Source organism: Takifugu flavidus, chromosome 19 (genome assembly GCF_003711565.1).
Source record: "Takifugu flavidus isolate HTHZ2018 chromosome 19, ASM371156v2, whole genome shotgun sequence".
Classification (NCBI taxonomy): Eukaryota; Metazoa; Chordata; class Actinopteri; order Tetraodontiformes; family Tetraodontidae; genus Takifugu; species Takifugu flavidus.
Window position 1 is genome coordinate 8,735,245 of NC_079538.1, and position 15,467 is coordinate 8,750,711.

Genomic DNA, 15,467 nt, shown 5'->3' on the forward strand with positions numbered 1-15,467 from the left:
TTTACTGTTTTAATGGAAGGTTCAACAGATTTACACTAAAATACCATTTTTACATTGTTTATTTCTCTCCTTATTTCAGTGTACCAATTCTCCACACACCCCCACCCACCCCCAACACCACCACCCCTGTTTAACCAGTTTTAAAATTCCAGCCCCTCCAGGAACAATGGGACGCGTCGGCTTCAGAGGGCTGATGCGAGCGACGCCGCTCAGATAAGGAAGTCAGCAGGAGCCACAGTGCGCCCACAGTCGGCAGCGCCGCAACAAAGACACTTTGTTTCTGTCTCAGGACTCAGGTGACTCACCACAGCGGCCGCTCTCACCCATCCATGCCTGGAGTTGAACTTCCTCTGCAAGGAAAAGAATAAAAACTGTGTCGCGTGTCCAGTTTATGAGGATTTACAGCAATAATCTGCTGTAATTCTGGTCCTGCTTGAGGTTTCTTCCTGTTACAAGAAACGTTTTGCTTTACCAATGGTGCTTCTTCAGGAACATTCTTGATCGTAAGAGGAAATATATAAATAACGTTAATTGAATTGAACTGAACTATTAATAAAGAAACAAATCAATCATTTACAGTGAAATATGTGCTTAATTCTGTGGCGCTTTAGTGTGTTATTTATGGCATTATTGCCTCGTTGGGACTGAAACGAAGTAAGATTGACACAATGGACCTCTTTAACCTTCACTCCTTTCCACATGGCACCGCCGAAAACAATAGCCTACATATTTACATACGCATCCCACACACACACACACACACACACACACCCCTGTCAACTCTCTTCTCGCTCCAGGTTCATTGTGTCCTTTATTGTCAACTTCCTGTGCAGCAGTCAGCTGCTTCCTATCTGGCGCCACACCAACAGGCAGCCGTCCAAAACACCCCCCCCCCCCCCACCAGGATCGCCACAGTAACCTTATGGGGGGGTGGAGATAACAAATGATGTTATCAGGGGAGAATAGCAGCAGGGACGTTCTTCCCTTGTTAGAAGTGAAAGAACCAGGAAGCTTCAATGGCCTTAAAAGGTGCAGAAACGAGCCAGAGGCTGGACATGGAAACGCGGCATCATGGGTATTTTTACATGCTTGTGTAAAGGCTGGCGGGCCTCCGACTGAGATTACGAACTTGTCTCATTTGTACGACGTTTCTTCGAGGCTTTAAGAAGTTTAATCTGGTGTGTAAAGCTGTGTCAGGAGGCCGGTTTTGTTTTGGCCATGAGGCGAAAATTTCAGTCGTGGCTTTAATGTTGGGGAGAGCCGAATGAATGAAGTACAAGAAAGGGTGCTGGGGGGGGGGGGGGAAGAAGAGGGAAAAGAAAGATGAAAATGTAGAGAGGGGGAGAAAGAGAGAGATGAAGGCAGAGGAGAGACAGTGATGGTCTCTTTCATAAAGAGCATTGAATATTAGCTTCTGTCTGTCCCTCCAGGGAATATGGCCTGGTTTTTCCTTTCAAACACACACACACACACACACTCACACACACACACGCACACACACACACACAGCCATCAACAACAAACCAGGTATGGCTGCCACACAAACATTTGGTTTTTTCCTTCTTATACTACTAAATAAAAGAGAACTTGTCGAGTATGCACAACTAATCCACCGATGTTGACAATCGCACTGGGAATAAAACCAGTTTCCCACTGTTGACGCTCCCATTGGAAACACCAGACTGATGTACAGTGTGTGTCGCATCAGAGCCGTGAACAAAGACGTGTTAATGACCTGAAATCTGAATAAAAACATCATTAAAGGGCTCAGAATCCACTGACGCACTGGTATATTCACATTCTGAAAGGGCTTAAAAAGTTTCTTTAAAGAACAGCTTGATGTAGGCACATAAATCTATATTCCTGTTAGTGAATCTCAGCTTTGATGGTTTTTCTTCCTGGAACTCAGGGCTGAACAACACAAACCCAAAACAATGGATATTTTTTTCAATTTGGCTCCCAAAACTTGGGGATGATACCAGAAAACTAAAGGTTCTATAGCTCAGCTAAACCTCTGACCCTGTATCGTCCTTGATGCTGGTGGCATCAAACGAAGCCTTTAAAATAAACACCACCGCAGGCTGGAAGAGTCAATATTGCTGCAGTTTTGCTGATGTTGCTCCACTCATTGTTCCACGGCTGCTGCCTTATCAGGTAAACCCACTGTTGTCTGCTGACCCTCCACGTCTGACTTATTCCTGGAATTTCCTGTCCTCTAAAGTCCTTCCTACAAGCATTCCTGAAGAGGATGGAATTCCCTGCCTGTCGCGTCAATGTAAAACACACTAACAGGCAACAACACCCACATCTGCTGCGGAACAATCCCAACCGGTTTGGAGCCAACATGTAAAATGAGCTAAAACCCCCCCAAAAAACAAGAGGAGTTAGCGTCTCTGCAGAGAAAAAGAGGGCGAGCTGAGCCGAAGCCTCGTCTTCTTCTCCTGCTTCTCTATTCTGTTTCATCTCCAGCACTCACTGTCTCCCTCCCTCAGTTTTACATGCATATTTTATACACACTTGGGTTTGGGGGGATTCTTTCAGAACTTCAAACTCTACAGCATGATGACACACAACTGCTTACACACACACACACACACACACACACACACACACACACAGTACATGCTTTATCATCAGAACGGCATTTTCCAGGTGAGCACAGACTCAGACGTGCATGATGTGCATCTAAACCAGGAAACTGTGACAACGTTTGGCAAATGTTGACCTTGAACGCAGCACGCCTGCTGAACAGATCAGTCAGGTGCTCTTAAGCAATTATTGTGTAAAACAACTGCTGCGTTTACGGTAAAATCCCTGATAACTGCCTCAGTGTTTGGGTAAAATAGGGTATTTAATGCTAACAGTGTTAGCGGAGGTGGTGGTAGCTAATCTGTAGAGGACTGGGTTAGAGAAACAGAAGGTTCTTGGTTCAAGCCCCGGTAGCAGGGTGCTGCCGTGGTGCCCTTGAGCAAGGTACCAAACACCCAAATGATATGAGCTGGCGACTTGTCCAGGGCTGTACCTTGTCTTCGCCTGCATTCAGCTGGGACCCGCAAGGAAACTAGAAGTCAAGAAAATAAAGAAATGGAAATAAAGTGTTGCTGAAAGTGCGCAGAGACATCGAGAAGCCTCTAAGAGCAGCAGCAGAAGGGTTTCATACAACTTTGTGTTGTTCCTTCTCCTTCACTTATTCACCTCATTTGTCTCCTGTCCTCCAGGGGGACAAGCGTCTCCTCCTCCTCCTCCTCCTCCTCCTCCTCCTCCTCGGCTGCTCACTGCGAAAGAAGCGACGAAAACACAACAGCTTTGCTTCTGGGTGGGAGGCAAACAGAGATGTCACCAAATATTTGAGTAGAAAATTTCAGGGAGCTGTCCACACACACACACACACACACACACACACACACACACACACACACACACACACACAGCACTGCTTTGAAATGGAAATGTGTCAGAGAATAGAAGAACATTAGAGATGGAAAACAACCACTGAAAATAAAAGAGAGGAAGAACCTGGAGAACAACGTGTTTCCCTCAGAGATCGAGGAGCTGACGTCGCTGAGGGACGTTCAAGAACACAGTTTCCAGGGCCGCTCTCCTGCCCCCATCACCATCATCATCATCATCATCATCATCATCATCACCATCACATCATCATCATCATCATCACCATCATCATCATCATCATCATCATCACCATCATCATCATCATCACCATCACCATCATCATCACCATCACCATCATCATCATCATCATCATCATCATCACCATCACCATCATCATCATCATCACCATCACCATCATCACATCATCACCACCACCATCATTATCATCCTCATCACCATCATCATCATCACCACCACCACCATCGTTATCATCCTCATCACCTCTACCATCAACAATAACAACACGATCATCATCATTATCATCACATCATCATAATCACATCATCATCATCACATCATCACCATTATAATCATCATCATTGTCGTCGTCAACATCATCATCATCATCATCATCAAAGTTGATTCTTGAGTTTGATTAGCTGGTTATTAATTTAAAAAACCAAAGTGCCTGTGAAATGATCAGTTATTGGTCAGTTATTGGTCAGTTATTGATCAGTTATTTATCAGATAGTGGTCAGTTATTGATCAGTTATTGGTCAGTTATTGGTCAGTTATTGATCAGTTATTGGTCAGCTGTGGATCAGCCAGAGCAGAACTATCTTCATTACATCACGTTTCCCATCATCTAAAACAGGAAGCTGCAGCTCCACAGCAGCACTGACATCACTGACTCCACCTCTGTGACCCTGGCAGCTGCACGGCTGAAGGCCTCCTCTCCTCTTCTTCAGCCATGAAAGAGGAGAGGAAGCTAGAGAGCGAGGGAAGAATAGACAGAGAGAGAGAGAGAACAGATAAAAGACAAATAAATACTGGATTCTTAACAATGAATCCTTTCTGATGTGTGATGCAGCCTTTCCTCTCTCTCCCTCTCTCTCCCTCTCTCTCTCCCTCTCTCTCCCTTTCTTTCTTCCTCTCTCCCCCTTTATCTTTTTTGCCACACACGTCTAAATAGCCACAAATTACTGCTGTAATCTCATTGGCTGATGCAGCACATCCGTCCAGCCAATCAGAGTCCAGGACAGGTCTTTGGGCTGCTGGTCTGGTAAAACTACTCGGCGACCGAGTCGTTCTGGTGTGCCAGTACACGAGCGAGTACACAGCAACCCTGCACGCTCGCACGCACATGCGCACGCAGGGCAGATGAGGGGAAGTCAGGACGCGTCTCACACACAGAGCAGGTGGGTTTGACTTATAGAGAGAACAATGGAGGCAAAGGTAGCGGCGCTGCTAACAGAGCTGCTCGCTCCACCACCACATCAGGTGAGATGACTCCTGAAACCCTCCAGATTGTTTATGACCTGTTCCCCCGCCATCCTTCTCTCCTCATCACAGCGCTGACTCCATTTCAAGATGCGGATGACCCCAAAAATCAATATTTTCCTCTTTCCTTTAGTGCTTTCTTTTCCTTTACGTCAGAGTGCCAGAGTGGGTTTTCTCCTGGTCCTCCAGTTCACCCTGGCATCCCAGAGATGTGCACGTTATGATGATTCTAGAAGCCAGACTTCTCAGGACTGGGGTGTGGGGTGTGTGTGTGTGTGTGTGTGTGTGTGTGTGTGGTGTGTGTGTGTGTGTGTGTGTGTGTGTGTGTGTGATTGGTGAGCCGTGATGGGTGTATCCACTGGTGGCCGCTCCAGCATTCCCAGTCATCCAGAAAGGGAAATAAAAGAAGTTGAACTCACGCTAACGTGAATGATGCTAACTAGAGCTAGCCTTACAGCTCACTGACAGTTCCGACCCGTTTGCTGCGAGCATGAGCCGGGTCACGTGGGGGGGGTCGGGGGATCTTTCTGGATTCGGTGACGTCTGTTGTTCGGTTGTGCAACGAGCTTATTTGCATTTGTCCCCGTCGTCACAGCCGAAAAGGCAGAATTTGGAATTCCTGTCACACCATATTTTTGGCTATTTTTAAATCTTAACCAGGCAAATAAAAAGAGCCCTTTTTTTGTCCCAGTCACCATTTTTGCCACACATCTCCATCTGGACGGCAACGCAACCACGTGTACTGATGACGTGATGAAACGCACAAAGAGAAAACCGCTTTTAGAATTCAAACAGGTCTTTGGAATGACAGGATGAGGTCATTCTCCCACTTCTAGGAGCGTGTGTATAATGTGTCACTGCGGCAGATGCCAGGCCAGATGTGGCCGCCATGTGCCAGAGTGGAATGATTCATCTCGCAGGACATCACAATGAGCCCAGAAGTGGAGACAATCACGGGAAAGAGAAACAATCCATGTCACCGCTCTCTGCTGAAGCATGCTGCGAAGATTAAGGACAATGACGCTGTTGCAGCGCGGCGCCGTCCTGCTGCTGGACCCGGGACAAATCCCTTTTATCTAAACGGGGGAACTTTTGCCGGGTGAACGCTCATTTTTATTTTTGCTGCACTGATGTGTTTGATGTATTTTTGGTGCCACTCCTTCTCTCCTTTGGCTCCCGCTCGATACGCATCAGTGGTTACGCAACGATCCCGAGGGCCAAACGCCATCAGATAAGCGCGGAATTCTGGTCTCAGGTGATGTCTGATAGGGATCTCCTCCCGGGTCAGGACCGGGTCAGCGTAGCCTCCTATGATCTCCTATCATCTGCTCAGCTCCAGAAAGGTGATCTAACAGGTGATCATGAGCCAGGATATTGTGATTGTATAGAATATTCTCATTGTGTTTACTTATATCTTAAATTTATGACCCTCTGGGGACATCAGGACTAAGGTCACAGCAGTGATGCTTCACTCCCCGTCCACAGAGACACAATAAGGACGCAACGCTGAACGTCTGACACAGGAGACGCACGGGTCAGGTGACCCAGGAAAGGTTTGGTCAAAGCAAACATCACAGCTGCGGGAATCAGGCAGCGAGTTCATCGGAAAGGGGCCGTTCGCAAGTAAGAGAAAGGGAATTGAATTCTGGGAAATTCATATCGGTAACGTGCCTTTCCAAGACTTGAATTAATTGGATTTTGGGGGGGGTGAGGGGGGGTTGACAATAGTCACACACAAGTGCAGATCAGTCAGGACGACTCTGGTTAAGAGACGTTCGTGGAATCATAGACGCGGGTCCACCTCCATGAGTGCCATCATTAAATGCTCTTTTTTTAAATTAAAAATAGAGATAAACACTGAAAATACAATAAAGTTCAGCACAGAAGTGGCAATAATCAATAATGAATTTCTGAAAGTGTACAAAACAACGACCACATTGTTCAGTGAATGCACCATCCTGTCTTAGCTTTAGCATAACCGCTAAAAAATATTATTGTTTTGCACTTTTTGATACTCAGGCATAAAAACAACCCTCTCACACACAATGCGACTAACATTCCTAACTGACAGAAGAGAAGACGAGTCACATGACTCTCAGCAGTTCTTCACGCATGACTAACAAACAGTCGAGAAATGCAAACCAGCGGGATTTTTTTGTTGGTTTCTGCGCTGATACAAAAGTGTATTACCTAACGTATGATTACGCCTGTGTTTTCAAAATGTAACCGCCACCATCGAGTTCCAAATAAACCAGCGAAACACATAATCAGACTTCTGATGAAGACCATAAAGAGACCAAGAACAATCAATCACGGCACAGGAAGCAGTTGGGCCTCGACTGTTGGAGCGTTTTCCTGACAGCGCCCAGCTTTTGTCCCTCTCCTTTAACAATGGCCGTCCAGAAAGAACAACGCTGTAGTGGAACGGTTTCCCCCTCGGTGCCTGCGTGTCTACTGTCCACTCGGGGGGGTGGAAGGTGGACTGAGGAGGACACTGGATCAGCTCAGACAATGGCTCAGCGCTGCCTCTGCTATTCTGAGAGGCTTCCTCCACCTTTCGCCCCAAACTTCACCCACCCGCCTCCCCGCCGGAGCCTCGCACATTCATCACATCCGAAGGGTTTAAAGAGCCCGGATCCGGACCAGAGCGCCGATGTTCACGACATTTACGGATGGAAATGCTAACGTTTACGACATTAGCATTTCCATGGCTAACGTGAAGCGGCAGCAGAGGGTTCAGCTTCCTCACGCACACGGAGACAAACGTGACCTGTGGTCCACATCTGCACAGTAACCGTGCCCTCAGCGCAGGAAGCCCGGCCTTCCGATGACAGGAAGCAGTCCTCGCCATGCAGACGGCGTTCTGCGCCGATGTCCCGCAGGTCAGAGGCAGGCGCACGAGACGCACGTGATGTGATGAGAGCGGTGGCGACCGAGGGACCCCCGGGGCCGAGAGGGCCGAAAAAGGGAGAGATGGGAAGATGTCCTCTGTGTTTATACAGGCCGTGACCTTTAACCCCCCTCCACACACACACACACACACACACGCACACACACTGAACTGTTCTTTAAACAGATAATAGATAATCTCTCCTGTATGTTTTGATTCGTCATTATACAGCTTTCAATATCACCACTATTACTACCACTACTACTACTACCATTACCACTATTACTACCACTACTACTACTACCATTACCACTATTACTACCACTACTACTACTACCATTACCACTATTACTACCACTACTACTACTACCATTACCACTATTACTACCACTACTACTACATTCCTGTAACCGAGCTACTACACTGTAACAACACCAAACCTAAAGGTATTAAATTAAACCAGTGTGTTATTACCCGTCCAGCTCCTGTTCCCTATAAAGCAGTTTAATATACGACTGAATGTGGCTAATTAGCTCCATTAATTGTGCTTTATTCCCCCAGACAGACAGACAGACAGACAGACAGACAGACAGCATGTTTATGTGAACCACGTGCACGTCCCCTCACCTTCACCTTCCTCCAGTCCTCCCATCACCCCCCTCGATGCAGCACTGGTACATAAACATATGGACGTCATCGTCATTGACAAAGACATGGTGTGCTTGTGTGTGTGTGTGTGTGTGTGGTGTGTGTGTGTGTGTGTGTGTGGTGTGTGTGTGTGTGTGGTGGGGGCGTCTGGGGTCACCCAGGGAGAAAAAGGTCAATTGATCGAAACTCTGGGTGGAAAACAAGGTTGATGTTGTTGAAAACAGCAGCCAGATAAGAAGAGATCGGAGCGGTGGTGCGTTCAGGGACAGCTGGTTTATATGTGGACACGTCTGGAAAAATGGTTGGGAATCTTGGGACATCCCGTTGACAGTGGACGGCGGGTCCTGTCAGGACGTCTCGGGTGAAGACAACAGGTGATTTTCCTGAGGACGATCGCAGAGACGCGTGTCAGTTTCACGGCCGCGGCTCCGCCCACCGGTACCGACACCTGGTACCAGCCCGTGGGTCCGTTTCTGATGACACAGAACCATTTTGGCCACATCTTCCTCTCATTCCTCAGAACGCTCCCAACACACTCCCTTTGCTTTTTTTTTTTACTATTTCTTTGATGTTAGCGGATACTAGCGGCAGGCTAACGGGTCCACATCAGTCATTTCTGGCTACAAGCTTTAGCTCATTTGTTAGCAGTTAGGACCGTTGACGCTAGCTGACCTTGAGAGGTTTTTACCCATTTTTGAACCCCACCACTAAATTTGCAGTAATTATTCTGCAACGTCTGCTGCCAAACAGCTCTTTGATGTTATGCAGAGATTAAAGCTACGAGCCAATAAAGCTTTGAAAGTTTGATCAGCTCGAGAGAGAAAAAAATCCCTCGGAGGGTCCGGATCTCTGCCAAGCAGGTCATTTCCCCACATATTGTGATTACATCCGTGTATTTACTCTCTATAGGCAGCGTTGGCTTTGATCTTTGGAACATCAAAGGTCAAAGTCTCTCCAGAATCCACAATATCGCTAAAATCATGTGTTCCATTATTAACGTTACCTAAAAATTTCACAAAAACGGTTCAAAACCTTTCGAGTTGTTTTGTTCACAGACAGACAGACAGACGGGGGGTGGGGGGGGGGGGGGGCTGTAAAACCAGCTTTGTTTACCTATAAAGCAGTTTTATTAATGACTGCATGTGGCTAATTAGCTTGATTAATTGTGCTTTATTCCCCCGCTGGAGGGCTTTGATGCAGCCGGGCATCAAAGAATCACCGGAAAGCGTCTCTTTTTCTGTGCGCGCGGTCAGGAAGCGCACGGAAAGGTCGGTGTGACGGTCGTCCCGCCTGGACGGTCGGCCGTGGCGAGGAAGCGAGCGTAAACAGGCCGAGAGGTCACACGGCGCCGCCTCCTCTGCTGTGCCAGGAAGGGTTAGCGTCTGTGAGCGTAGCCGCCGCTGTTTGATCTCCGCTGGACCTGGTCCAACTGGTGGTGTGTCCCCGGGCAGCCAATCAAATGGGAGGACAGGGGACATGCCCCAAAAACAAACCTACGACGGCCATCGGATGAGGGGGGGGAAGAAGGAAAACAGAGGGGGGGGGAGATCGATGGAAATATAACATCCAGTGTGTCGAAATCGCTGAAGGGCTACATGAGTGCACACGGCTACAGCTGGACCGTGAGTGTGTGTGTGTGTGTGTGTGGGGGGGGGGGGTCACCAAATGCTGCCAAGTGGACAAACTCATATTCATGTGCTTATTTGTACGTTAACACGAGCAGGCGTGAGCACCTGCAGAGGCCTGGAGTTCTGGTCCAAGAGCCTGGAGCACACACACACACACACACACACACACACACACACACACACACACACACACACACACGCCTCAGCAGTGTCTCCGTCTCTGCGTCACTCCTGTAATCTCGTCTGTTTGCCTTGTGCGAGCTCTTTCGGGCTGAGCCGAACATCAACACGCAGCTTTGTTTAAAGATCTCATGTTCCTCATGTTCCTCATGTTCCTCATCTTTCTCACGTTTCTCTGCGTCTCGTTGGCCGTGCGATTGTTGACCCAGGCCTTTGTGTCCTGTTGTATCCGCAGGTGCTTTTCAAACCTGTGGCACAAACCGACCCGCGCTGCGAGGCAGCCTGGACAGAACTGGGATCCAGGCGTGGCACAGCGGCCTGGCGTCCACTGAAACGGGCCGTTCTCAGCAGCGGAACCGGAGCCGCACGTTCTCGTGAGGCCGGTGGGAACTGGAGCTTCCTGAATCCTCCCTCCTCTGAACGCTCCGATAAAGGAGCGGGCGCCGCCTCGCCTCCACTCCGGACTTAAAAAAGACAAAAGTTCTGACCCACTTTCCCAGGCTGGAGCCTCCAACGGGCTCCCAAGTGTCTCGGGTTCAAGCGGCTTGTGTGCATGTTGAATTTTAAAGAACGTCACCCCAGTTAGCATAAACTGGTCGGATTTTCCATGTTTAGATTTGCATAAAACATCCATTTCGTCGAAGGAAGCCAGTAAATTTGATTTGCTTTTCTCTGGTGGGCGTGCGCATGTTAGCCTGCTCGTTCTAATGCAGGTTAGCATTAGCATGAGAAAAGACCAGACACGTGGAAAACGAAGGACACGAGACCCGCAAACTGTCCAAAGCGTTGAAATTGGGAGTGTTTGGGAACCTTTTAGCCGATTGTTTGCTATCGAACGCCACGGGACGTCTCAGGCTAATGTGTTATGACGCCTTCTTTTGTTTTCTGACTCAAACATTTGCAAATATGGTCCAATAAGAAGAAAATGAGTCCCTGCGGCTCCACCTCTGTCACCTCTCCGCAGATTAACCCGCGGCTGCTGCTAGTTAGCCTGATTGTTTAGCTGCTTGCTATCCAAACATGCTACGTGTGCTCAACCTGGTCCGACTGCGGCCTTTTCTCAGCCCCCCCCCCCATTCTGTGCGGGCTTATCTCCCAGAAAACCAGGCGACCCACTGTGGAAAATTCCAATAACTCAAATGCAAAGAGAGGCCTTGAGAAACCCAGAGCCTGGCGAGGAAGAGGAGCAGCTAGGTGTGAGAGAAACAGAGTCATGTGACACCTGACAGGGAGATAAGGGGGAAGGGGGGTTAAAAGAGGAGTCGACCCTGCTATCAATGCCGGGTTTGTGTTATAAATACAGTTGTGTTGTGATAGACGGAAAAACGTTCTTCCCTTCATCTTTAAACAATAAAAACAAAAGTATAGATCAGAATTACTCAACTCCAGTGATTCTGCTCACATTCTTTGTCTGCTGAAGCTGTTTTTAGTGCTAATAAGCAAACTATGAGCCTCAAATCTGCAGACGAGGCCCGACTCACCTGCTTCTAAAGAACGTAGGACCACGAGGCCGTGCGGGGCGCCTTAGCTGAACGCCGGACTGGGTCTGGTTTTCCTGCCCGTGCACGTTGGAGGGGTGGGAAGTGAAATGCTTAGATTGGCTGGAGCGAGCGGCCACGTCCAGAGAGTCACGTAGAGCAGGGCGAGGTCTGCCCTGGCCAGCCTTTTCCTCCTCGATGAGACGTGCACGAGAGAGGACGATGAAAGATTAATCGGAAACAAAAGGGAAAAAGCAAGAGACGGCTGATTGTTTCCAGTTGCTGGGCTGGAGGCTGCGAAGGTGCCGCTGCACCGCTCAGAACCGGGCCCTGGGGGGGGGTCTCCCTCCGATCTCACGCTAGGCACCGAGACAGAGGGAAGTGTGTGTGCGTGCACGTGTGCAATCCCGAGTCGTGACCCAGCACAATGCCAGTTCTTTAGTCAAAACACAGGGGGTGGGACGCACGCTAGCTCTGTGCTAAATGTCACATATGGCTCACGGACGGGGGGGCTTCGCTCACACGGCCCAGATGATGATGTCATGATTAGTGAACGCCACCACGTCTAAGAGCTCGGTGAAGAGCAGAACGGCTGCAAGCCTCCTAGCTTGTGTTGTGAGCATTAAACATGCTAACGTTGTCAATCAATAGCAAAAAAAAAAAAGAGGGCTGAGACGTTGGACTTTTATTATCATTTGGATGTCGTGAGGTCGTCAGAAAGACTTACGGACGTAAAGAGGAAGAGCACAACTGGTGAGCGTCTGCAGACCCGTCCTGGGGAAACATGCCTGACCCGGCTGAGGCGCCACATGCTCCGCACAGGTGTGGCGTTAGCTTAGCCGCTGGGTGGCGTTAGCTTAGCCGCTGGGTGGCGTGATGTGTAGGTCTGCAGAAGTGGGGCACCAGAACAGTCATAAAGCTTTCTCCTCAGGTTCCCAGTCAGGTGGGGGGGCATTTTGTTTGGCAGCATTATTAGCACCCCCCCCAGTCCCCCCCCACCCCCTCACAAGTCCAAATCCTGATGATTTCAGACGTTTGGCGGCTCAGTGTTTGATGGAGACGCTCTTCACCTCCGTGAAGAAGTGGTAGGAATCCCTGCCCCCCTCCCTGCCCACGCCGGAGTGCTTCATCCCTCCGAACGGCAGGTTCAGATCTCTCACCAGCCAGCAGTTGGTCCACACCAGCCCCGCCTGCACCCGCCTGGCCACCCGGTGAACCCTGCCCACGTCCCTGGACCACACGGTGGCGCCCAGGCCGTAGCGCACGCCGTTGGCCCTGGAGACGGCCTCGTCCTCCGTGTCAAACGGGCTGACGCAGGTGACGGGGCCGAAGATCTCCTCCTGCATGACCCGGGAACTGTCGGGGACGCCCGTCACGACCGTCGCCGCCATGAAGTAGCCCCCGGCGTTGCGCTCCGGGAGGTCCAGCTCGTCCACCCCTTCGCCGCAGTGGACGACGCCGCCTTCGGATTTGGCGAGAGCCACGAAGCCGCGGACCTGAGGGGGGAGGCAGACAGCGGGAAGACGTCAGCAGGGCGGCGGGTGCCCCCCCCCCCACCTCAGCAGGACCCTCCCTCACCTTCTCCAGGTGCTCTTTGCTGATGAGAGCGCCGTTGTTGTTGGCGCCGTCCGACGGGTCGCCCGTCTTCCACTTCCTGGCTGCAGCCACAAACCTCTCCAGGAATTCTGGGTAGATGCTCCTCTCTACATAGATCCTACTGGTGCACAAGCAGATTTCCCCCTGAGAGGAAAGAGAAGCATTATTGGATGTCTAATGACAAATATGGGCTTCGATCGCCCCCGTGTGGATAAATGTAGTCACTGCAATAATCATTTCTTATGCCTTCAAAATTAGAAAAAAACAGATAACAGCGGAGCTCACTGACACCCCCTTCTGGTTGGAGGTGGAATAGACACAAACCCCAATTTCTGTTTTTCGGGGGGCAAAATAAACCGTAACTGCGTCCTAATTAAACTGTGTGTTTAATTAGAGCCTGAGCAGGTTTAGCGAGGACACTTGTGTATTTATTTTTACATTTATTATTCCTGCCAGTTTCCACTTGCGGAGGCCTGAATATGGTCAAAAACTCAGGAAAACGGTGATTTATTTTTTTTAAAGTGGATTTGAACGCATCACGAGAGAAATGGCTCAGCGGCGCCCACCTACACTCTGAAAACCTGGTTCTGATGGGAGGTGGACACGAAAGGTGTCCTGGCACCTGAAATCACCGGGATTGTTGGTTCGTCACCTGGTTTGAGAAGCTGGAGCGGACGGTGGTCTCGACGCACTGGTCCAGGTCCGCGTCAGCAAAGACCAGGGCCGGGTTTTTGCCCCCCAGCTCCAGAGAGAGCTTCTTGCAGAAGGGCGCGCTGAGCTCCGTGATGACCCGGGCCGTCGCCGTGGAGCCGGTGAAGGAGATGAGGGGAACCTCTGGGTGGCTGACGAGAGCGCTGCCGGCTCTGGGGCCAGAACCAAACACCACGTTGACCACCCCCGGAGGGACACCTGCTCACAGGGACACGGGAGGCAGCGTTGCTGTTGTGCGACCGTTGCATGATGGGAGATGTAGGCCTACCTGCCTGCTCCATCAGTTTGCACAGCATCCAGGCGGTCACCGAGGTCATCTCGCTGGGCTTGGCCACCACCGTGTTCCCCGCCGCGATGGCGGGCGCAATTTTCCAGGTGAGCAGGTAGAGGGGGAGATTCCAGGGGCTGATCAGACCCGCTGCCAACACAGAACACAAACACATGGAGGGGAGCAGGAGAGGGGGGCACCTGGAGGTCCCAGAGCGGGGGGGGGGCTGAGCGCTCACCCACTCCCACGGGGCACCGGAGGGTGTAGTTCAGGCAGCCCATGTGGTCCATCTGGCTGCACTCGCTCAGGTGGTGGAGCGCCGAGGAGGCGAAGAAGCGGAAGTTGTAGGCAGAGCGGGGGATGTCCACGGTCCGGGCAAAGGTCACCGTTTTCCCTGGAAGGTCACAGGTTACTAAAGGTCAAAGGTCATAAGTCCACCATTGACGTTACCTTCTTTAATACAGGGAGTTCTGTAAACAGCGTGTTATTAAGCGTGTATTACTCTGACCCGGTCTGGAGACCAATAGCCAACCAGAGGGTTATCAGGCACCTTGATCTCTGGACTCAGCCTGGGCCAGGTCCTCCAGGTTGTCCTGGATCAGCTCGGCCAGCTTGTTCAGGACAGTCGCCCTCTGCTCGGGGCTTCGCTGCGACCACGCCGGGAAGGCTTCCTTCGCCGCCGCCACCGCCGCCTCCACCTGCACGAGCCACAGAGAGAGAGGATGCTCGGAGGCGCCGATACGGTGCCGCGCACGTGCACGTCGGCGCTCTGGCCCCGAGGGGAGCGCAGGCGCGTTGACCCGCATCGTGTTTAATCATTACGTGAACAGAGACGGCGGAGGAGCAAAGGTGCGACGCCGTCCGCGGTGGAAAACAACATCTGCAGACCTCACACTCTCCCGAATCAAGTGGAGGAAAGCAAAGAGGCGCCGAGTCAAACTGGGGGGTCAGCAGGGTTAGTTCCAGGGTCACCCACCTCCTCCCGGCCACTGTCGGGCACCCTGCAGTACACCTCTCCTGTGGACGGGTCGTAGGAGTCGATGTGGCTCCGGCACGGGACGAACGTCCCTCCGATGTAGTTCTCCAGGACCAGGTGGGAGTGAGGCTTCGCCATGGTGTTGCACCGACGCTCCGGACCAACTCAGGAGCTGGACTGAGCCGATCTCAACGCTCCTCCC

At 50.6% G+C, this 15,467-nt stretch overlaps 1 protein-coding gene and 1 long non-coding RNA gene across 4 annotated transcripts; one reads left to right on the plus strand and one right to left on the minus strand.

Annotated features, from left to right (window-relative positions):
* Positions 1-5,207: 5,207 nt before the first annotated feature.
* LOC130515866 (uncharacterized) lies at positions 5,208-11,639 on the plus strand. 3 transcript variants are annotated; one of them, XR_008947287.1, is made up of 3 exons: positions 5,208-6,245; positions 6,335-6,513; positions 10,472-11,639. It is a non-coding gene; the product is annotated as an uncharacterized LOC130515866 (long non-coding RNA). The 3 variants fall into 3 exon arrangements; XR_008947288.1 differs by having other exon boundaries at positions 6,376-6,513; XR_008947289.1 differs by lacking the exon at positions 10,472-11,639 and having other exon boundaries at positions 5,208-5,989; positions 6,085-6,245; positions 6,335-6,631.
* A 741-nt stretch (positions 11,640-12,380) lies between these two features.
* Positions 12,381-15,458, minus strand: aldh8a1 (aldehyde dehydrogenase 8 family, member A1). The gene is made up of 7 exons (XM_057016413.1): positions 15,266-15,458; positions 14,840-14,987; positions 14,528-14,683; positions 14,290-14,439; positions 13,963-14,219; positions 13,293-13,454; positions 12,381-13,210 (listed from the first exon to the last, which is right to left on the minus strand). The coding sequence occupies exons 1-7, from the start codon at positions 15,401-15,403 to the stop codon at positions 12,758-12,760; spliced, it is 1,464 nt and encodes a 487-aa protein (XP_056872393.1). The 5' UTR covers positions 15,404-15,458; the 3' UTR covers positions 12,381-12,757.
* Positions 15,459-15,467: the final 9 nt, after the last annotated feature.